This window comes from Talpa europaea (assembly GCF_964194135.1).
Source record: "Talpa europaea genome assembly, chromosome: 8".
NCBI lineage: Eukaryota > Metazoa > Chordata > Mammalia > Eulipotyphla > Talpidae > Talpa > Talpa europaea.
Window position 1 is genome coordinate 97,286,373 of NC_140075.1, and position 23,853 is coordinate 97,310,225.

The 23,853-nt window shown below is 43.7% G+C and overlaps 1 protein-coding gene across 2 annotated transcripts in view; it reads right to left on the minus strand.

The window, feature by feature from the left end:
* MAP3K9 (mitogen-activated protein kinase kinase kinase 9) overlaps positions 1 to 23,853 on the minus strand; it is a 76,525-nt gene that overhangs the window by 49,686 nt on the left and 2,986 nt on the right. For both annotated transcript variants that reach the window (XM_084239631.1, XM_084239630.1), the window contains exon 2: positions 19,458 to 19,871. In XM_084239631.1, the coding sequence (XP_084095757.1) occupies positions 19,458 to 19,871 (414 nt within the window). The remainder of the gene's footprint in view (positions 1 to 19,457; positions 19,872 to 23,853) is intronic.

Sequence of the window (23,853 nt, forward strand, 5' to 3'; positions counted from 1 at the left end):
AAACTGTTTGGCTGCTTTTAGTTCCTCTTAATCAAAATTACTAGAGGACAGAATTCAAGAACTTACTACACGTTATTAGTATACTCACAATCACTTAGAAGTAAAGACTCTGCCGTGCCCCTCCTATATATATATATATATATATATATATATATATATATGTTTCTACCAGGCCATATATACATATATATGGTCAAATCTGCAGGATTCTAGTTCTTTTCTTTCCTCACATCACAAAAACTAAAAAGTACTAGCAGCAACTAAGTTGAGATTCTCTTCTAGAGCAGGAGAAGGCAACAGCTGGGAAGCTATTCCACTAGCAATCAATCCAAATCAGAACATTAAGGAAAGAAAGATGAAAAGTCAAATTCATCTTTCTTGACATTCACCTCAAAAGTTAAGCAGACCCCACAAAGCATGCCTGGCTCTCCTCCACAGGGAATGGTCTGTGGCCCACCTGACTACAAACTCAGCTGCAAGGGTGCCATCCTAGGAGAGTCTGCACCCTCCAATATGACAGAGCATAGAAACCATGACATCAGAACAGCTGCACCAGGCCCTGCCACTGACAAATGTGCCCAAGCCTTTTTTATTGCTTACGTTACATTACTGGTTAAAAATGTTTTCATTCCGGAAATGAGCATCTATGAATATATCTGAAATCTATATATATGCTTCCCTTTCTTGAAGAAAAACAAAACCACAACACAAATATAAGGAAAACAAGAGTGTGATACAATGGGAACTTCTCTGATGGCTCAACCTTTGCACAGCTCTACGGAAGTGCGCTTTTGGGTCAGGGCCAACATTAACAAGAAGCAAACTGAGGGTAACAGGATGACGGCAGAAGACCCCAGTGCCCCTTCAGAAGGGCTCTTGGGAAAGGGGACACGAGAAACCAGCTGTCAGCACCTGTGTATTTTAGGATCACCAGGTCCGTTGATGTCAGTTTTAATGTGGGGGCTTCCCTCTACACCCACACTCTGGTGAGGAGTCACAGGGTCTGCTGCCAGGTATTGAAATCACTTGCCAAAGGACACAGCAGAGAGACCACCACACAAGGGCTACAGAGTCCGAGATTCAACTCCAGGACCCACTATTCTCTAGTCTCGTCTTCTGGGCCTGGTATTAAACCTCGCTGAGCCTCAGTTTCCCCTACTGTAAAATGGGGATACCACACCCCTGCCCAGAGTACCTTAGCTACTGACTCCAATAAAATTCTAAATCTCCAAATACAAAATGTGATTTTTCGTCATGTCATCTCAAAGAGTATGCGGGTGGGGGAAATGAAGGGCCATTTATTGTTATTACCATGAATAACAATGGTAATTGTTATTTTTAATTGTTAATAACAATTGTTAATAACAATTAACAATGGTAATTGTTATTCCCCCTCAGGGGGACATATCAGATAAGGTCATGTTAAACTAGTTATTTTAAATCATCTGAGAGAAGCTTCATGGGAAAATTTTAAGTTGGTTCTCCATTGCTATCCATGGGAACTGACAAGGCATGTTTTCTTGTGTCCAGCTGCCATGCACTTGGGAAAGATAAGCTAACTTTATTGTTAGTTAAATCCAATTAATTAGGAAGGCTAGTCCAGTCTCCATTGGTGGGGGAGAGCGGAGAGCTGCCAATGGCATAATGTTATTGATCCAGCCCAGGATTTTATCCCAAAGCACAGATAGCCAGGCATTGACTGCTCAAGAAATAAAAATGCTTTTCAATCCAATTAAAAAATGGGCAAAGGATCTGAAAAGACATTTTCCCAGAAAAGACAAACATGTGGCCAACAGGTACACAGAAAGATGCTTACCATCATTAAATAGCAGGGAAATTCAAATCAAAACCACAATGAGATATCACCTTACACCTGTTAGGATGGCTATTATAAAAAAGACAAGAGATAACAGCTTGGCAAGGATGTAGAGAAAAGGGAGCCTTTGTACACCGTTGGTGGGAATGTGAATTAGCACAGTCACTATGGACCACAGTATGCAGTTTCCCTAAAAAATTAAAAGTAGAACTATGACGAGCAATGCCACTTCTGGGTATAAATCCAAATAAAATGAAAGCAGAATATTGAAGAGATAATTACACTCTTGTTTTCATTGTAGCATTATTCACAATGGGCAAGATAAAGAAAAAAAAACCTAAGTGTGTGTCTGTGGCTAAAGAAAATGTTTATATATACACATATAAAAACACATATATTTCCATACATATACATGTATTATGTGTATGTATGTATATAATATGTATTTCCATACATACATATACATTTCCATAATTATACATGCACACACAATGGAATATTATTTAGCCATCAGAAAGAAGGAAATCCTGCCATTTACAACATGGGTGAAACTTGAGGGCATTATTCTAAGCAAAAGGAGTCAAAGACAAAGACTACATGATATTACTACATGTGGCGTCTAAAAAAGCTGGAAATATAAAAATACAGAATAGAATGTCGTTGTCACAGGCTGGGAGGTAGGAGATTAAGTTCTGGGGATCTCACACACTGTATAATTAGCAATACTGTACTGTGTACTTGGAAGTTGCTAAGTAAGTAGATCTCAAATGTTCTCAGCACCAAAAGATAAAGGTAATTATGTGAAATGAATGTATTAACTAACATTATAGTGGTAACCATTTCCCAGTACATGGGTATCAAATCAACATCTTATGCACCTTAAACTTACATAATGTTATATGTTATTACATCTCAATAAAGCCAGAAGAAAAAGAAATAAATATATTATGTTTTTTCTTACTGAAACTAAGTCACTGAGGAGAACAGTGAATATTGTTGTCCTACTATACAGCACAGTAAAGAAAATGATCGAGCTCATGTTGTTAAGCAGGCCAGATGCAGGCTTCACTTCCCAGCTTTGACCTCTGGGCTTTATAAACACCTCATACCGACTCCCTGGATGGTGGTATCCATATTTCCCACAACACTCTGGATCAAGCTTGAAAGCCCAGCAGCACCGGTTCTGTTGTCAGGGGCTGGGGCTGAAAGAAATAACACCGCCCTACAGTCAGCATCTCACAGCATAACCTGAGGAGTCATTTGACCTCTCCAGGTTCCCTTTTTTTTTTTTTTTTTGGTGGATCAAATTAATTTTTTAGTATTTATGTAATTCTGAAAGATGAAGCCAGGTCCCTGCACCCTCATGGACCAATTTCCTTTTCAAAAAAATGTGTTAACCTTTCAGTTGGAAGTGCCATCGCCAAGTTGCCAAAATGACCAACACAAAGGGAGAGCTTGAAAGGCACCCGCTATATACTTTCTCAAGGCCTTTTAGAAAATGTGGAGTCATTCCCTTAGCCGCATACATGGGAATCTATAGGAAAGGTGACACTGTAGACATCAAGGGGATGGGCAGAACTCAGCAAGGAGTGCCCCACCAGTGTTACCATGACAACGCTGGAAGACTCTGCTGTAAACAAACAAAGGGCAAGATTCTTGCTAAGAGAACCAATGTTCATACTGAGCACATTAAGCACTCTAAAAGCTGAGAGAGCTTCCTGAAATGCATGAGAGAAAATGATAAAGAAAAAAGGAAGCCAGAGAGAAAGGCACTTGGGTGCAGCTGAAACACCAGCCTGCTCCAGCCAGAGAAGCTCACTTAGCAAACCCATGGGAAGGAGCTGCTGGGATGATTTCCTGTGGATTCGTGGTGTATAGGTTGGGGTGATGGGGGGCCTCTGGACTATAAAAAGTAAATTTTTGAGGTGACTTGGAGGAGGCATGTGGAGCAGAGACATGTAAATAAGGAAGCCCAGTTGCTTCTTGCCTTTGGACTTGCACCAGGGACTTGGGGTACATGGGAGGAGACACATGTAGTAGAGACATTACATGAAAGAGAGGTGGGTGAGAACCCATGGGAGGCTGACAATGGCAGCCTTTATCTTGACTTGTATTTTGATTTTGTTCCTTTTGTCCCAGACTTGCCTGGCCCCTTCTGCCCCTTTCCTATGGGTCCCCACCAGAAACTGCCTTAGTCTTGTGGCAAGCTTGTGGGCCTCAGTGGCCCCACTTTGGGTCAACCCTGTTTGGCTGGGCATTTACACACCAAGGGAGGGGTAACTTTGGCTGTTTCATTGGGAAACTATTATCCTTCTCTCTTTCTGCATACTAATCCTATTTAAGTTCTTTTCTACTGAATTTCTTTCACACTAAAAACAATTAAAATTTAAAAAATAATTTTTTATTGATGTAGCCCTGCATTATAACATGATGTAAGTTTCAGGTGTATGTTACTTGGCATCAGTAAGTGTGTATACAACATTAAGTTCACCACGCAATGTCAATTCTATCCTTTACGACACCATGGTTCCCTTTGTCCCAATTATTCCCCTCCCTTTCCTTCTGGTGCGCACTAATTGAAATACAGTCTAAAAGTTATTTTTTTAAAGATTTATTTATTCATGCATACAAGACCTGGGGTACAGGCCAGAGGTGTGTGTTGGGGGTGAGGGGAGATGACTGGATTCACCAGAGACAGAGTGGGGAACAGAACTGGCAGATTGGCTGAAATACACTGCTGAGGGGAGCAGCAGGTGAGTCAGGAGAGGTCTGCTGTACCATGTGGGTAGCTCCCTGACCGGGGATCAAATTTGTGCTGCAGTGGCTGCGGATAGCTTCATAGGTTGTGTCTTAACTCCTTGCGCCACCAAGGAGTCCCCTAAAAGTTATTTTTTTTTATTTAGTTCATCTGTTTGTTTTTCTATATGCCACATATGAGTGAAGCATATGGTGTTTGTCTTTCTCCCTGTTTTATTAAGCTTAATATCCTCTAGGTCCATCCATGTTTCAAATGTTTTATTATTTTTATTTTATTTTTTAAATTTTATATATTTTTTACATCATTTTAATTTTTGCACAATGTATGCATTTTCATCTTGGTTATAGGCCCCACACAATTCCCACCCGCCTTGTCCCGATCCCACTCCCTTCTCTCCCCCTGCAGCGCACCTCTGGTTTATAGTTGCTTGTTGATTTGGATTTTTACTTTATTACAATTAGTCTTTTTCCTGGTCCCTCATTTAGGTTTTCTAAATTCCTGCTATGAGTGAGACCATCTGGTATTTTTCTTTTTCTTTCTGGCTTATTTTGCCAAAGGACACAGAAGCATTAACTCAAAAGGGCACCTGCACCCTTACATTTATAGCAGCACTATTTACAATAGCTAAGCTTTGGAAACAACCCAAATGCCCCAAAACAAATGACTGGATCAAAAAGATGCAGTACATATACACAATGGAATATTACTCAGCAATCAAAAAGATTTTACTTTTTTTAAAGCTGACTAGTATTCCATTGTATGTGTGTGTGTGTGTGTGTGTGTATATATATATATATATATATATTATATATATATATATATATATATATATATATACCACATCTTCTAAGGATGCTTTGAGCGCCAGTCTTCTCAATAAACACAAAGTCCTTTCCCATCTTGCGAGATGATGGGTGAGAAAGCAGCTACTAAAGAGAAGAAATCTGAAGTCCAGAAAGCTGATGCTGGTGGTGAAGTTAAGAAGGCCAAGGCCAAAACCCCTAAGAGGCAGAAGCCCCATAGCAGCTGAAACCCTGTCCTAGTGTGAGGAATGGGCTCACATTCTAGAAAGGTCGTGTATAACAGCAAGTATTCAGCAGCTATGGCCAGGACTGAAAAGAAAAGAAGGTTCTGGCTATAGTCAAAAAACCAACTGGTACTGACAAGAATGGCAGAACCCAAGGGGTTAAACGTCACAAAGTGTCCCAGTATTATCCTACTGAAGGTGTACCTCAAAAGCTGTTGAGCCACAGCAAAAATCCTTTGGTCAGCATGTCAGAAAACCACGAGAGGCATCACTCCTGACCATCCTAACAGGGTGTCACAGAGGCAGGAGGGTAGTTTTCTGGAAGCAGCTGGGCAGGGCTTGCTACTTGTGACTGGACCTCTGTCCCTCTACGAACGCCTCTGCATAGGACACACCAGTACTTGGTCAGCGCTACCTCCACCAACATTGTCATCAATGGTGGGAAGATCCCAAAACATCTCCGAGGCTGGTTTCACGAAGAAGCAGCCACGTCAGCCCCGACACCAGAGAGGTGAGATCTTCCACAAAGAGGAGAAGCAGGAGATGACAGAGCAGCCCAGGCTGAAGAGACTGTGTGGACTCGCAGGTTCTGCCAAATCCAAGCTGCTCCTCAGCTCCAGGGCCACCTCCGCTGTGTCTGCTCTCACCCGTGGAATTCGCCCTCACAAACTGGTGTTCTAAGCTTCCTATAGAGAATCTAAGTAAATAATGATAATTTTTAAAAAATAAAGATAAACACAAAAGAAAGTTAAAGACTGGAAATAAAAAACTATCGCTAATTCCCCCATTCACAGTCCTGTTCGTTTTCCTCTTGGATTCTGAAGGTTGACAGAATGCGGAACCAAGAAATATATAGTAAGTGTCCAGATGGCATGTACAACATGACTAAAATGGCAGGAGAAGATGAGGTACATAGACAAGAATAGGCGATTCACACGTAACGATAAAAACAGTTGCATTTGCACAGTGAAATCTGGAATAACTTTTTTTTTTTCAATGAGACTTTTTCCTGGCACATCAGGTGGCAAACAGTGACAAGGATTTGCATAAAGAGGTCTCAGTTACAAGGTCAAGCACTATCAAGGTCTTGTAACCCCACGGGTGTGGTGAGAGGGCCTACCCCCACTCCATCCCCCAGTCTATTTCTCCCAGGAGGGGGTAGACAGTGAATCACCAAAGCTGGGCGACTCCACAGACAAACACTGGACTTCTGACTTCCTGAGCTACTCCAAGAACACCTTCCTCAAGGGTCCCTAGTTTCTGAGAAGTTTATGAAATGGACATACAAAAGCAAGGGCTTGATGAGAGCAAATGCAATTTACTGAACAAAGGTTTTGAATCTATCCAGAAAGGAACTGGGACAGAAAAGGCAAGATTTCATAGCCACAGTGGAACTGCTGCCGAACATCTGGGCTGCTGTTTGCAAAGCCTGGTGTGTGCATGATTTAAGGGTAGGGGAGGTGGGGAGCAGGGCAAGATGGAAAAAGGAAAAGCAATGCCATCTCTGCCATCAAGAGTCCATTTTTTTTCCATAGGAAAAACAAAATGTCAAAGGAGACCCACCCCAAAAAACTTAATTTCATTCAGTTTTTTTTTTTCCCCGTCCCCACCACCCCCCTCATTCACTGTTAAGCAGTAAACTTAAGGTTTAGGATAGGAAGACGACTGGCTTTTCTCTGTATTTCAATTTTGTACTGTTTTTATCTTGTGTGTACATGACATTTTAAATTTAAAAATCCATAGTGCAATTGGAGAGAACATGACTAACACATTGAAAAGGCAAGTACAAGACAAATTATACTCAAAAGTACATGCTCATAAATTATGGGTTCAAATACTCAGAGAATAAAGTCAGTGGCTGCAAATTACAATAACAATGATCAATGTATGAAACACTGGCTTGTGCTAAGCACTGTTAAAAGTTTCACCTAGATTATTTTATTCAATCCTCACTTCTTCCCTGTGCAATGAGATGAGTGGGATTATAACTACTCCCAGTTTACGTTTTAAAAAACTAAGACATAGTATGTCATTTGCTCAAGGTTCCAGCTAGCAGGCAACAGGACCAGGATGCAACCCAGAGCTCGCATGGGCTCATCTCCATTGGGAATGGGGCTCACATCCTGTGTGTGGGCTCCAAAGGAGAATTTGGGCATTGTTTGGAGAAAGGGAGGTGGCAGGGATTAATGCATAGGAAAAGCACAGCACCAGAATCTTTGACAATGAAAACCATAAACATTTCTTGAGGGCCTGCTCAATGTTGGCACAACCAGATTTGGAATAGCTGCAGGTAACCAACTGCTATCCAGAGCTGAGAGGGCTACCACACTCCACTCTCCTAACAGTATTCAGAATACAATCTCTTCAGTCCACCTGCATATGCAGAGTGTTAAGAGAGCCTGTGAAATAAGAATGCTCAGTTGATGTGGGGAAGCCAGGAGGGGATGTGAAAAAGGTGTTCCCTCTGACCCTGGCAGTAGACTGGCACAGCCAAGAAGGGAGGAGAAAAAAGATATTACTTTTATCCTGAGGCGAAAGCATTTTAATTATCAGCTGAGAGGCCAGCAAAGCCATATACCCAGCCAGCTGTCCCATCCAATCAGGCTAAAGGCCATGACAAGACGAGGCCGCATTTCTCAGGGGCTCTCTTGCTGAAGCACTGTGTGCTCAGGCTGGGTCTGGAGGCAGGAGAGGAACAGGCCTTTCCCACTGAGGCCCAAGATCAGCTAGGAGGGGCTGCTGGGCAGAGTAAGCCCCTTCTACTGTTTCAACGAAAATAAATCTGCTCGTTTCAGTAGGAGTGGTAAAACTAGCCAGGCTGTCCTGGGAGAAGGCAGGTCAGGACTGCCTAAAGTTCTCATTTTGGATTTTAAAAAGGGAAACCCAACTATATCCTGTGTACACCTAAGGAACAAGGAACAGAAAGAAGTTTCTCCTACTCCTTGGAAAGAAAAAAATAATCTAGCCCCGTTACTGAGTGTGGTTCCTGTGTGTTACGTGACACATGTCATTTCACACTACCTTAAACAACACTGCTCGGTCCTGTGTCATCCACATTCTACAGAGCAGAATCCTGGAGCTCCAAGACACTATCCACATACCCAAGCCAGCGGTGCAGAAAGGTGGCAGGTGCTCAAATAACATTGCTTCATTATAACACTGATGGGGAAAAAATAATCACGGCCGACAGTGAACAAATTGACGTTATTTGAGCCCGTTTTTGTTCTACATGGTTCACGTAAAGTCTCAGTTTCCAAGAACCAATTAATGATACTGAGGACTTACTAAGGACTTCAATCTAAGTCTTTCTGACTCCCAAACCAGTGTTCCTTCCATTAGACCACCAAAACCAAGCCTGAAGGAGAAAAGCCTTCTTCACAATCAAGACCCCGAAGATTCCTACAGAGTAAATACCCCAGGAAGATTGACAGAGAAAGGGGTGTGCAGTCCACAGCACTGTGATTGCCTCATTTCTGTCTCACTGGTCTAGTTAATTGCACCGGCCTGAAAGAGTCTTATGCAATTCAGAACAGCAGATGGAAAGTCAATCCTGCAAAGCTCTGAGACACCAGGATGCCCTTGGTCAGCTCCAAGGACAGAATGGCACTTAACTGCGTCCTACTTCTAGGCTGACGGCTGCCCTTGGTTTATCATGAGTCCCTGCCATGATTCCTGAGATCGGAGCCTCTTTCCCAGCAACGCCATCTGTCATGCCCCCGGCAGCAAAGAGGGAAGGGAGCACCTGTGAGCTCCCATCAACTGTTTTCCCACTAAATTGTTTGGGAAGATTCCCCATCAAGAGCTTTGGGCCCTGCAACCAGAAGGCAGAAATAGGGGGCCTGGGCACACTGGTGCCTGACACAGATTCTGACATACAGTAGAGTCACCTCCTACTCATCAAACACACATTCACACATAATGTCAGAGGCCATCTCATCCCAACCTCTCATTTTACAAACAGGACTCTAAGGCCCAGAGAGGTCACAAGGTATGCCCAAGGTCTCCCAGTCAGGCAGTCCAAGGGCAGCACCTGGACCGGCATTTCTCTCACTGCTGCATTCTACCACTTACCCAGATGTCCAATTTAAGATGTTTCTGTAACAGTGTTGATAATGCTGCTGGTAACCTTCTCTGAGTCTTGGATTAGTAAAAGTTACTCATCCCCCAAAATGAATGTACACACAATTTGCCTAAATTCCAAGGGTTCCAAATGACCTAGGTTGTCAATGCTTATTAATAAAAGGAACAAGTGTGGTTGTACAAGATAGTGATGGGGATTCTGAAGGGGACCCCGAGGTAACGAGAAGGGCGATCCAGAGAAGAAGCTACATTCTCATCTTGATTCAGCCAGACCACTGACATCATCACCCCATGTCTCAGCTTCCTGGTCCGTAAGTGACCCTGAGCTACCTCAAGAAAATGAGGTGAAGGACCAAGTCAAGGAATGGAAGATTCTCCAAGAGACATGGAGGAAAGACGGGCAGGCTCTTGCTTGTCTCCTTCAAGATCCTGAGCATACATCCTGACCCTGAGAGATGACAGTACCATAGGCCATCTGTGAAAGATGGAGGCTGCCTAGGTGTTGAGGAGGAATATGGGCGGGGGTGGGGGAGGAAACATAATTATTTATTTGACTTTCAAAGCAATAGTGGTTCAAATCAGAAGAGAGGTAAAGGGGAAACATTTAGGGAACCATCTAGAAATTGGAACCATCTGGAACTCAGGGCCCACACACATTTTGATGAGCACTTGCCCTGAAGCTGACCCTTCACCGAGGCTGTGTCCCCAGAGTAAAGAGCCATCATAGTACAGAAATATGTATCAAGATTCCCACACAACACATTCTTCTGCTCCATGCCACACAGGTCTATAGGAGCCCAAATGCTGCCCCAGTCCCCAAGCTACTTCCTGCTCCATTGAGCAAGATGCAGAAGCCTCCAGAGCCACCAAAGAGGAAGGATTCCAGAGCAGGCAGAATTCCAGAGTGACCTTGCAGAAAGTAAGGGCAGATGTTCCACAAAGAAACAGATTCCCACATGAATCCTCTTTAGGGGCCCCTCAGCCCCTCCCATCACAAAGCACAGAGCTAAGAGAACCCACAGGGAATGTCAAGGACCCCATACTGTCCCAGGGCCATGCCCTCACTGGGCAACTGTGACTGCTGGTCTGTCTGCCTGGAACATCCTCAGTTCACCTCATTATGTTGTCTTGTTCATGCCTCTCCAATCCTTCAGACTGCCTCCTCAGGAAATCCTTGGGCAGGCCCCAGTGTGTCTTCAGGCACCTGTATCTTCTCTCCACAGTACTCACCACAGCCACGTGGTGAGTGTGACAGTCTTTTTTTTTTTTTTTTAAAGATTTATTTATTTATACAAGCACTGGGTACAGTCAGAAGCGCGGGAGGGTGAGAGAATTCACCAGAGCCAGAGCGGGGAGCAGAGCAGGCAGAAGGACCGAAGTACACTGCTGAGGGGAGCAGCGGGCGGCAGGAGAGGTCTGTGCGCCATGTGGGACCCTCCTCCAGTGGCCGGGGAGCAGCCGGGGATCGAACCGTTGCTGCAGAGGCTGCGGGCAGCTTCGCAACCCAGCGCTCAACCACTGTGCCACTGGGGAGGCCCGAGTGTGACAGTCTTGATGAAGGTCCTCTCTGATCTCTGTGCCTTGGAGGGCAGGGCCCAAGAATAAACACTCAACTCACATACACGAGAACCCTCTCCTTGTGGAAGAAAGCCTCAAAAGTCCAAGAGGACAGGGAAAAGCAAGGTTCCCAGGCAAAATTAAAGAACGGAGAGACATCCAGGTCAACACCCCAGGCCTCCCCAGGATCGTCTGCTGAGTCATATTCACCTAGCTGGCTGTTTGCTTCACTTCAGCTTTCTTCTCTTATATATTTACTTTGATTTGCAGAACATATGTCTGTATTCATGTGAAATGTGACCCATCGACTGAACACAATACTCTAGGGCCTGCCTGGCAGCTGCTACCCTCCTACAACAAGAGCAAAAATGCAGTTCTTTGAGCTCTTGCGTGATTCTATCACGAAAACTCCTCAAAACACATCCTCCAAATCCCTATGAGGGGGAATTTGTAACAAAGAACCACAAAGACTAGAGAACCACAAATGCAGAGAACAACAGGGAATGCCAATGCCAGGTAGTGTTGAAGACTCTTACTTGGGACGCATTTGTGAGGCACAGGAAGCCCTTCACACACCTCTTGGGAAAGAGTGGGGATTGGGGGCACCAGCTGATACTTGTTGCCTCCTGGATTCACCCTGGGGATGTTTTGGTTTATTTTATTCTGCAATAGGAAAAACCATTTTCATGCCTATTCCTCACACTTTTCTAGGCAAGTCATTTCTGCCTCCTTGCTCCTGCCCAGGATGCCTGTGCCTCAGCAGCTTCATCCCTAAGCTTACCAATGTGCAGGAGCTGGGACACTAGAGAGAGCAGAAACCACTGGGTCACAGGGCCCCACAGCCTTGCGGCCAGGAAGCTCTCCACCTTGAGAGATCCTCCACAGATAATCAGGGCAGGACTGCAGCATGGATTTGATCCTCAGACAGCCAGGGAGCTATCCATATGGCTCAGCAGACCTCTCCTGTCTCGCCCACTGCTCGCCTCAGCAGTGTATTTCAGTCATTCTGCCTGTTCTGTTCCCCACTCTGTCTCTGGTGAATCCTCTCACCCCCTGCACCTCTGGCCTATACCACAGTTCTTGTGTACATAAATAAATAAAGCTTAAAAAAAAAAAAAGAAAGAAAATTGGGACAGAGACTGTGGTAGGTGTTCAAGCCAGTGCACTCTAGGCTCCAGATCTTCACAGGCAGTCCAGGCCAAGGGCAAGATGGAAGCTCTGTCCTCCTACTGCAGGAAGACAAGCTTTCTGCTTCCTTACCTGATGAACTCCCAGAGAAAGTTAGAGACAGGCCCAGGCATGTGTGAGCACATCACTGGGAGGAGCTTGGAGGAGGCACTTGGGCCTCCAGTCACAAGAAGGCTGTCTTTGAACAACTCAACAAAACTGGGATGGCTACTGTGGTAAAGCATAATGGGGAATTCACAGTTGGGGACAACAGGAGCATAGAGGCTGGATGGAACAGACTGGCTGCAGGTCCAGGTGGCACAGGGTGGTGACCTACTCCAGCAGCACCTGGTAGCCAGGAACCAGCTGCAGCAGAAACACAGGCCAGAGGGAGTGATTGAGGCCAGCTTCTGGGAAGGACACAGGAAGAAGCGGCAAAAGCGTCAAGGTTGTCCACACTCGGACATCTGAAACAGGCTGATGAGCTCAGGCAACTAAGAAGGCTCAAAGGACTGTAGATGACAATGAGGATGACAACTCTGGTGTGAGGGAGGCATGAGGGACACCTTCTCGCAGGAGAAGGAGATTGCTACATTTTGAGATCCTACAAGTAAAACCAGTTCAGGTGATTCATTTACTCATTTGCCTGGAACTACATTGGGAGCTAAAGACACAAACTCTATTTAGAGAGATACGCCGGAAATCACTGCCAACAAAATAGAAAAGGTCAGTGGATACAATTTAGTGGCCTGCCTGTGGGCAGCATGGAGTTCTGCTTTTCAATGGCCTGTGAATACCCATCTGGAGTCTTTACTCACTTCACCATCAATCCATCCACGCCTGCGGGTCTACGCCAGGTGCTGGCTGGATGGCTTCTGAGCCTGCAACTGCTGGACTGGCAGCTCGGGTTCCCTGTCACTAGGACCATCTTCTCCACATTATCAGGGGGTATGTATTTGCACCAGATGCCTATGCAGAACCAGCTCTGGTGATGGGCTCTCAGGAAGGAAAAGTGGCTGGTTTTTTGAGATGAGCGCACAAAGCTGGGTAGGGTGGACGGGCGGAGAGATGAGGATGGGCAGCCCAGCAAGCGTGATTCCTCCCCTGGAGAGGGCTAGAGTGATGAGGCCTAGTGGTTGGGAAGTACAGGCTATGCTCTCAGGAAGGAGGGAACCAGCTTGGCAGAAGGGGAAAGGGACTTCAGCAGGAGAGGGCGAAATGGCAGCAAGGGACTCGTGAGCCCTGAAAAGAGGAAGGTTCCAGACCAAATAGGTTGATGAAATGGGGACGCAATGGCTCTGTGAGACGAGCAGTAGATAAAACCAATTAGATAAAACTAAACCACAACAGAGCCCACAAAATAATGCAGTGAAGCACCTCCCACTGCCCAGCAGCAGTACCCTAGCAACCAGGTAGTGATCAGGGACACAAGCAGAGGAGTCAGACCTGGGCTCGAAGTCTGGTTTACATCTGGCAGTGTGACCCTCAAGAAATGGCTAACCCCTCTGTGCCTCAGAAACCTCACTTATAAAATACATGTCTACTTGGCAGGGCTGCTGTGACTATTACATGAGAGTGTACTTTAAATGCTCCAGTAGTGACTGAACTAAAGAGCGTACTCAGTAAGCATGAGTTATTACTATGATCATAATCATTATATTATTATTATCACTTAGGGGCTTAGTTTAGTTAATATATTTTAAAAATGGAATTCTGTGCAGTCTTTGAATACCTAGCAGTAGAAGAATATTCATCAACATAAGAAAGTGGCCACCACATGATGGCAAGGTGGGGGCTGAGGGAAGCTAGATATAAGCAATATGTGCAGTGGGATTTCCTGGGGAAAAGCAAATATGCATAAAGGCATAAAAAGTTCAGAAAAAACATAGTTTTTTTAATCTCTTTTTCTATGTTTCCAAAAGGAAGAAAAACTCATTTAATGATAAAACAAAAATGATAACACTACCTTTACTTTAGGTAAGGCTTTTCATTTTCCAAAGATTTTTTTATGATCACAATTTTACACTAATTTACCTTTTAATGGCTGCTATTAAACTGCTATTCTGCCAAATACCTTCACTCAAGCTACGTATTACATGAGATTTAGAAATCTATCTACCTGTCCACAAAAGGGCAAGCTTTCCACTAAAAGACCATCTTTCACTAACACCTGTGCTAGTAACCAAGTAGCTGCAATGTGATGAAGTAAACACAAAAATCCAGGGTTTTTTACAAGTAGTTTTAAGAGGTGAGGTTTTAGCTAAAGATGCAGTGTGGTCAAGTCATAGAACTATTAAATCAGTGTTCTGAGCCACCCCACCCAGGGCCTGGCTAACTTTGTTTGGATGGACAACATTATATCTGAGCATTAACACATCTCTCCCATTAAGATTCCACAGCTGGGCCTCCCTGGTGGCGCAGTGGGTTGAGTGCAGCGCTGTGAAGCTGTCCGCAGTCTTTGCAGTATGGGTTCAATTCCCGGGCGGCCAGGGAGAGTCCCACGTGTCAGACCTCTCCTGTCACGTCCGCTGCTCCCCTCAGCAGTGTATTTCGGTCGCCTACTGTTCTGCAACCTGCTCTGTCTCTGGTGAATTCTCTTACCCTCCTGCACCTCTGGCCTGTACCCCAGCTCTTGTATAAAAATAAATAAATCTTTAAAAAAACAAACAAAAAAATACATTCCACAGTAATGTTATGGGGTGTCACCACAAAAGGATGAGTGTTGCTGTGGTTGTGGGAAAGGGAGTCATTTTTTCCACCCCCACATCTAGCTGCCAACATCTCAGCACCCTTGGACTACAACTCCCATGAACCAGACTTCCAGAATGGGGGGCAGCTGGAAAGGAGGAAGGAGGGAGGGAGATATGTATTTTAGTGGAAAAGAAAGACAGGTGTGGAGGCTGCTCTGGTCTTTGCTCTTGGCTGCTGTAGCACTTATGGGCAGGAGGGCCCTTCAGAGACCATGGCATGGGACATGGTAAATTTCAGGTCTCTCCTACTCTCTGAGTCTACCAGGCCCTGCCCGCCCCATTGCTTGTTTTTCCCTACCAAGAGGTGTCTTGGACTCCTGGCAAGCTTTGGGGCCTCAGTTGCCCCTCCCTGGGTACAGTCTCTTTGGCTGGGCATATGCCCGTGAGGAGACAGGTGATTTCAGAGTCTGAGAGGGAGTCTGTTATTTGAAATTCTTCTCTTTCCTACTCCTCTTCTATGTCCTTTGAACCTCACTCTGATTAAAAATCTCTGAGCACACTATAACTCTGCTCTCCTTACTTTCATGCATCGGGGTGGCAGAACCCTTAAAATGGGCCCCTTAACAGTTTGGGGTCCCTGGGCACCCCTCTGTTTCACCTGACATTAGTAAGACTGCTAGCTGCTTCCCCTACCAGCCAGGTTCTCCCTATTGCCTAATTAGTCATAAACTTTGATTATTAACTGAATTGACTGCCAACCACAATAAAATTCTCCAGGTCCCAACCTCCCCTGTGGCTAGCCATGGCCCCCGTCACTTCATTCTAGTCAATTAATGCAAACAGGTGTGTGGTGCTGGACTTCTGGAGGTTATTGGGTGTCAACTCAGCCATGTGAGCACCTATAACGGTGTTTCTGCTTTTAGTCCTCCTTCAGGCCTTTGACTTGGACAAATAATTGGCACTGAGCAGTCATCTTGGATTATAAGGCAACCGTGAAGATGCAAATACATAGTAGGATGATGCAGTGAAATGCAGGACACTGGGTCCCTTATGACACTATGGGGATGCCCGAAAACCCTCCAGACTATATTTCAAAAACAAGTGACTAAATACCTTGTTTTGGTTACCATTGTTTTATTTTATTTTTCAGATTATGTGCAGTCAAACCTAAGCTGATTACGTATTATATGTCAACATGAGAAGCTATCTGCTATATGCATCTCACTAGCAATAAGCAGGAAGAGATTTTTAAAGTAGGTGAACACGGGCCTCCCCGGTGGCGCAGCGGTTGAGTGCTGGGTTGCGAAGCTGCCCGCGGCCTCTGCGGCACCGGTTCGATCCCCGGCTGCTCCCAGGCCACTGGAGGAGGATCCCACATGGTGCGCAGACCTCTCCTGCCACCCGCTGCTCCCCTCAGCAGTGTACTTCGGTCCTTCTGCCTGCTCTGCTCCCCACTCTGGCTCTGGTGAATTCTCTCACCCTCCTGCGCTTCTGACTGTACCCAGTGCATGTATGAACAGAACAAACAAATAAAATAAATAATAAATAAATAAAAAAACATGCCTCTATTAAAAAAAAAATCTTTAAAGTAGGTGAACAGGATAATAAAACATTTTAATAAGTCACTCTTTTTACTGAACTTTTTATGATGACTAAATTTTTCCACAAAAATCAGCCCTCCCTCTATACATACTCTTTTCTCTAGAGATCCAAAGTCAACTTCACACAAATCATTCATGAATTCTGCCCTCATATGACAGTGACCAAAATTCAACTCTTTGGAGTCAAAGAAGCGGCCCAACACATCTAAAATGATTTTCAAGTCACTCACACCAGACAATGAATGTGGGGGCATCAAGGCTCGTGCTGGAATGATAGGATCCCAGGCAAATGTTCCCCCAAAGACCAATGTTAAGGAGCTACCCAAACTCATGCACTAGTTTTACAACAGGTAACACTGTCAGCACCATACACGCAGTCCTTTAAAATACTGCCCAATGTGTAAGAGCAACTCCTGCCCCAGTGCACAGCACCCGAAGGCTTCTGAAGACCTGACACCCACTTAAGGAAAAAGAAAGGACCAGGGCTTTATCATCTGGGTTACAGAATGACATTCAGGTGTGAAGCCATCGCCTGCAAAGAGCAGGACCTTGGCACAGGTGAGCTTCTCTTTCACAAGAGCCTGGCCTTTCAAACATAAATCTCATAAAAGGCAAAACCTTGTATTTACAGCACGAAACTACCCAAATTTAAAACCTTATAGAGGAAACTATTAACTTTTATAATTCCATTATCCCAGTCTAACTTTTAAAATGAGCTCAATTATGAAAGGTCAGAGCACTTGCCTAGTTCTCCCAGTATAAGGATATAAGAAAAAAGTAAATTCAGTTCCTATATGACATTTTTGCCAACACATCTGTTTATTCTTTTTTTAAAATTAATTCCTCCACACAGTGGCGGTTAATTTCATTTTATTTTCTTTAAATTTATTTATTTATTCAAGCACTGGGTACAGTCAGAAGTGTGGGAGGGTGAGAGAGGATTCACCAGAGCCAGAGCGGGGAACAGAAATACACTGCTGAAAGGAGCAGCGGGTGCGGAAGGAGAGGTCTGCGTGTCATGTGGGACCCTCACTGGCGGCTGGGGATGGAACCAGTGCTGCAGAGGCTGCGGGCAGCTTCGCAGCCCAGTGCTCAACATACGAAGGGAGGCCCCACATCTGATTACTCTGACCCCATCATCCAAAGCAACCTCTAGGTAGAATTTACTTTGAAAAGGAGTCACCAGAAGTTTTAATTTATTTAATACATTTAAAGAACAGAATTTTGGAGAAGGGACAGAATAAGTACATGCTGAGAAGGGAAAGAGATTATTTTACCCAACTTAAATCCCTCATGTGCATTAGAATCACTTGATGACATTTTGGTCAATGAAAGACCACATATACCATGGTGGTCCCAAAAGGCTCCACCCTAAGCCCAGGGGTGCAGTAGCCAGAGGTGCAGTAGAGCATAATTTCACTCTATGATGTTCCCATGACTACGAAATCACCTGGGGACGCATTTCTCAGAACATGTCCCCACCGTTAAATATCTTATGCCCCACAATCTTACAAGGATGAATTTTTCTACTACTCAGGGGAAAGAGGGTGCAGGAAGAAGAGATGAGGGTAATAGAGGCTATTTTAAATAAATTGTAAAATTACATAGATAAATATCATATATACTTTAAAAATGTCTGGATGGACACGCCAAGTATAATATCTAAACTCTCTGAAGGAAACAGTATGAGTTATCTTTCTCTTCTTTCTGTTTATCTACACTTACTAATTTTATAGACAAAAATATTACTTATATAATCATTAAGCTTATTTTGTAAAGTAAGCAGATTTATAATAGCATTGACCAAAAAATAAACTAGATCTGATCTGGAACAGCTCAGAACCAAAGTCTGAAGGATTTCTGGGCTCAACACTCAAGGACGCAGAGAGGGAATTTCTCGGAGACTACACGCCCTCCAAGCCCTCACGCCCCCTCCCTGGAGAGGACACTCAAAGGGATTTTAAGCATATGCCAGCTAGCAATTCATATCCTCACTACCACTTAGTTTAGGCAAAACAGGGCACAAATTACCACACAAAAGCTACATATTCTCAGCTCCTGCTGATTTAGCCAATGAAAGAGACTCAAGTTGCCACCAACTCACCATTTAATTATGACTAACACTTGCTTTACAATCCAGTTTATGGACACGGGATGTTTAAAAAACAGTTACTTCTCAGTTCCCTGCTCTTAAACACTAGGTAGTTAAAGCAATTAACTGATTAATACTACCACTAGGTGATGAGGAAGGCCGCAACACCGCCCGCCGGGTCGGGTCATGCTCTCCAAGTTGACACTGTCACCTGAACTGACTTCACAGCTTAAATGTGCCCCTTCTTAAAACCTTCACTGGTGGGTACCTCAAGTAGGAGTGTTTAGGTAAAAATTCAAACAGGTAATATAGGTTTGTTTTACCTCTTGTTCCTCTTTACCAAAGAGGAAAACCCTTTTTTGACATTACACACTTTCCCCAGCTGGAAAACTAAAGTTATGTATTTTTTTGCACAATATATCAGAATTATACGATGTGAGCCTTGCTGGTGAATGTGAGCTCAGTGTTATCCCCCACTCCTTAGGAGCCTCATTTCTCTCTTCTTAATTCAACTTTTTCTGGCACTCACTCCACCTCTACATCTCAACTCAAAAATGGAATGGTTTCAAGCCAGGAGCTTCCTGTCCACTAGGAATTCACTTTCACCCAAGTTCCAGACTGAGTTTGAAAGTACTCTTAACCCCTCCAGCTCCACCTCTTCATACTCACTGTTGCTGGACTTAAGGTCACGGTGGATGATGGGGACAATTGCCTCATCATGTAAGTAGTTCATCCCTCTGGCAATCTGCACGGCCCAGTTCACCAGGATGTCCGGGGGGATCCTTTTCCCAGATAACACTCTATTCAAAGGCCCTCCACGAGCAAACTCCATGACCAAGCAGAGGTTGGGTTCCTTTAGACACACTCCCCTTAGGGCAATGATGTTCGGGTGCTTCAGCATAGCAAAGAGCTTGGCCTCCTGACGAACATTCTCTATGGTCTGGCTGATGTCCTCATCAGGGTCATGGCGAGCTGCTTTCACGGCAACTTCATCCCCTATCCAGAAAGCACGATAGACCTTTCCAAAGCCCCCAATGCCAATGATCTCTTCCAGTGTTAGTTCTGCAAAATCAATCTCTAACACTGAGAAAGAAAAGAGAACAAAAAAGCAAGTTAAAAGCATTCTGAAAATACCATTTCATCACCCATAAACCTGGATGGGTAAATCTGAGAGTTGTCTATTCACTTGCCTTTTCTGTCTCCCCCATTACAAGGTGCATCCTAAAGGGCAGGAAATGTGATGAACTTATTTTCTGTTGCTATATCCTTAGTGACTAAAGTATAGTATGCACTCAATAAATATTCATGAAATAATTTCTACTTGGAACATCATGCAGAATTTGTATCAAGACCAACCATTCTAACTAAAGAGAACACTGGGAAGATAATTTTTATGAGATTTACTCAGGTTTCACTGTGTGTTAAGTGCTGAGAAGCCAACCCAGTGCCAAACAGACACACAACAACCAACCAGAGTGTGAAAAGAGCCTTTGTAGCAGTATGAAAGAGGATTTGGAAAATCACTAACTCCCACCATGAGATGTAGGGATTAGGAGGGTGAATGGGGAGAGAATTCTCTGGGAAGGTGACATTTGAAATGGGCCTTAAAGAACGAGTGGGAGGGAGCTCATCAGGCAGTGAGGATCTGGATGGAGATGAACAATCCAGGCAGAGAGAAGAACATGGGGCATGAGAGCTTTATGGGTATAGTAGGGATTTCAGGGACTAATGCAGCTGGGTTACAAGTGTTTGGACAGGAGATGAGGCTCAAAGCCTTGTAGGGGGCAGTCAGGTCATGAAGCTAAGGCATTCTGAGGACTTGAACTTCCTACTGTGACAGGAGTCACGTATCTTTAAGAAGGGAGCATTGTTAGATCCGTAACTCTCTGGCATACAACCTGGAAGACAGGTTCCTGCAGCAAAAGGAAGCTCTAAGACCACTGCAGTGGCCAAACATGTGAGCAGGAGGGTCTGAACCTTAGCAGCAGTGAAGACAAGGAGTACAGAATGAACTGGGAGAGTTTCAAAACTTGGTTTTGAAATAGTGTCCTTGTGACTAAGACATGCAGAAAAGGTCTTACTCCAACAGGCATCTGGGCCATAGCTACATCCCCAATGTGCCTGTATCACGCCCAACCACTCATTCTCTTTCCAAAATCCATTGCTGGAACCTAAGGTACTTGACTATATCCTTAGCTCAGTTTAGGATAACTTCCATGGATAGATATAACAGCTACCAGTGACTGTAAATGTTGGACTAGATGTGGTGCTCTTATGTGAGCAAAATGCTATTTTATGCTTCTCTAATGAAAGCCCTGTTCTCTATGCAATTTGTCTTTACTTGACTGATTCATGCTCATCCCTCAGGTCTTGGCGTAAACATCAACTTCCTAGAGAAACTTTTCCTAACCCCTGAATAAATGAGGTCAGACCCCATCAAATATTTCCAGAGCAGTCTCTATTTGGCAAGACTCATCAAGGTCCTGAGTCCCATCCGATTGCAAGATCCACAAGGGTGGATTCTGCCTGCCTTATTCAGCACAGTGCTCATTATGTCCAGCAAAAAGACAACTAAAATATAATGGGGTGGAGTGGGATGCTGTGGAGGGTAATCTACCTCAGGAAGAAACAAACCAAACTCAGCTCTGAACTTCTGGCAATACCAAAAGAGGAACTGCACACTGGTGGGTGTTCTCTTCCTTACTCAGCCAGTTGGATGCGCCCATTTTCCAGATGTGGGTGGTGCTCAAAATTCTGCTCTTGCTTCATAATAGTGCTTGAATTTCATCTGGAGCTAATACTCATTTCTGTTTTGTAATGCAACTCAGTTTGCATACAGGAAACTCTATAGCCCAACCTGATGCCAAAAGTTCCAACTGTTCAAGCTTATCACTTTGTCTATCACTCTTCCTGAAGAGTAAAAGGTGTGGCAGATCCTACAGACTAGTTATAAGAATCCACTCTAAGATCCTTTTAGCACGTCTTTCAGTACTATAGAGGCCAAGCAACTAAAAACTGCATTTCTCAGACACCCTGACAGCTAGAGTTCTGGGTGCAGATTAGATTCTGACAGTAAGAAGCACAAAACACAGAAGGCAGAAGTGAAATGGAGACATCTTCTAGTTGTTTCTTCTGGCAAGCATGGCTATGGAGAATTGGGCTTTTTTACAATAGCACGTTGGTGTCCAGTTATCAGTTCTGTGCATGTGGAGAGGAATGTTTCATGGCAAAGTGGCTACCTAATCTCTGAACTGCAGCTACAGAGATTGAAATCAACAACTTCAAAAGGAATCCCTGATTCTGTACCTTACCAATTAGAGGCAGCCAGTGCCTGGTGGGCCAGGTCTGCAAAGTTCTGGGAGTTGTTCCCATAGGCCCAGCTAAGAGCCCGTTCTCCCTGCCCTTCCAGCAATTCTGTAAGCACCAGACATCCTGTGCTAAATCACCTTCTGCTTAAAATAGCTTGAGTGTTTCTAGGTCCTAGAATGAACAGACTGATTACCAATTCTTGCCTTTTCTCATCTGTATGAATTTTGAAAAATAAGCGTATGTTAAAGAGAGATTAGTGCTCCTCCTGGGAAAACATACATTAAGAGTCTTCTTGATGATGGAGGGAAGGACATTCATTTTTTTCTACCAGTTTTAAGACTGATGTAAAGATATGTGCCTTCTTAACAAATTTGTATTTACACGTCTTATTTCCTCAACTGAAGATATAAATTCCTTTTAAGAGAATTAACTGTTGTATTTTCTCTTATTTCCTTTTTCCCCTGGTTGAGAGCAAAACTTTAAACACACAATAAGTGTTAAATACTTATTTAAATATATGAGGATTTAAAAAGATGTAATTCTGGATGGGGTGCTGAAAGGACAGCTCCTTTGACAGCATTTCACAAAAGACAGAAAACCTCAGCAGAGAAGGTAAAGCAACAACTTCTCTCTGGGTACAACATAAATCTCAGATTCTTGCTATTCAGTTACAAAAATATTCATGACTAGCCTTCAAGAAAAGTACAGAATACAGTTTTCAAAAAATAGAAGACAGGGGGCGGGTGAGGAGGGTGCTTTCTTTTTCCTTCCCTGCTAAGTCCCGCTGGGTAGGATCTAGACCTTCAGTTACAGCGGAGAAGATGTGGGGCTCTCCCTCCCTCCCTCCTCCAGTCAGGACCTCGTTTTAAGTAAGAATCAGGTCAAGTCGTATTCACACATTTTTCATTTTTCTGTGGAAGAATATTTCCAGGAATATCAGGAACAAACCTTATTCTTTTGCTTTTTGACGATGGTATTGCCTCTCAGTTGTGTCTTGGCACATTCTGGTGGGTTTTGAGCAAATGAATGGTACCTATCTCATTCATTTAACAATCTTAAGAAAAATCTGAAAATCTATTATTTCCAGGGGACAAAACAAAAAAATGTAAATTAGTAATAACCTTCATTCATACCCTGCTTGAAAACAATTTTCCTATAAGAGAAACCTTCTGTAATACCTAGGATTATGTCTCTCCCAAGATGATAAATTGAAACTGCACATTTTCCAACTTTCACTGAAATAAAGGTGAGCAAATTCCTGTGTTACTTATATTTGTCAGCTTTATGGAGAGCTAAACTCTAATACCTACATTAGAGGGAGATAAAAGCACTCTATGAATGTTAGATGGGTAATAATATCACTATTATACTTTTCCTTGGTTATAAGATTTAGCAATTTCCTTCTCCTCTGTTTTGAACAAAGTTTGAAACAAAATTTTCACCTTGAGGCAATATCTATAACTAAAATCAAGTATTACTGTGCTCGCTTCGGCAGCACATTTACTAAAATCAAGTATTACTACTTGATTAAGTGTCTTCTATTCAAGATCTAATATCACAATGCATGCCCCAAAGGGGAAGTTCAAAGGGTAATGGGGAAAAGTTATCAGTGGCTCAATTTCACTCTAAGTATTTAGGGCCAAGATTATCAATCATCTTTATTTTCTAACAGAGTGACATAGTGACATAACTGAGTTGACTGGCAAAACATATACATCAGAGGAACACCTGTTAGTAACTTCCTGTGTACATCTCT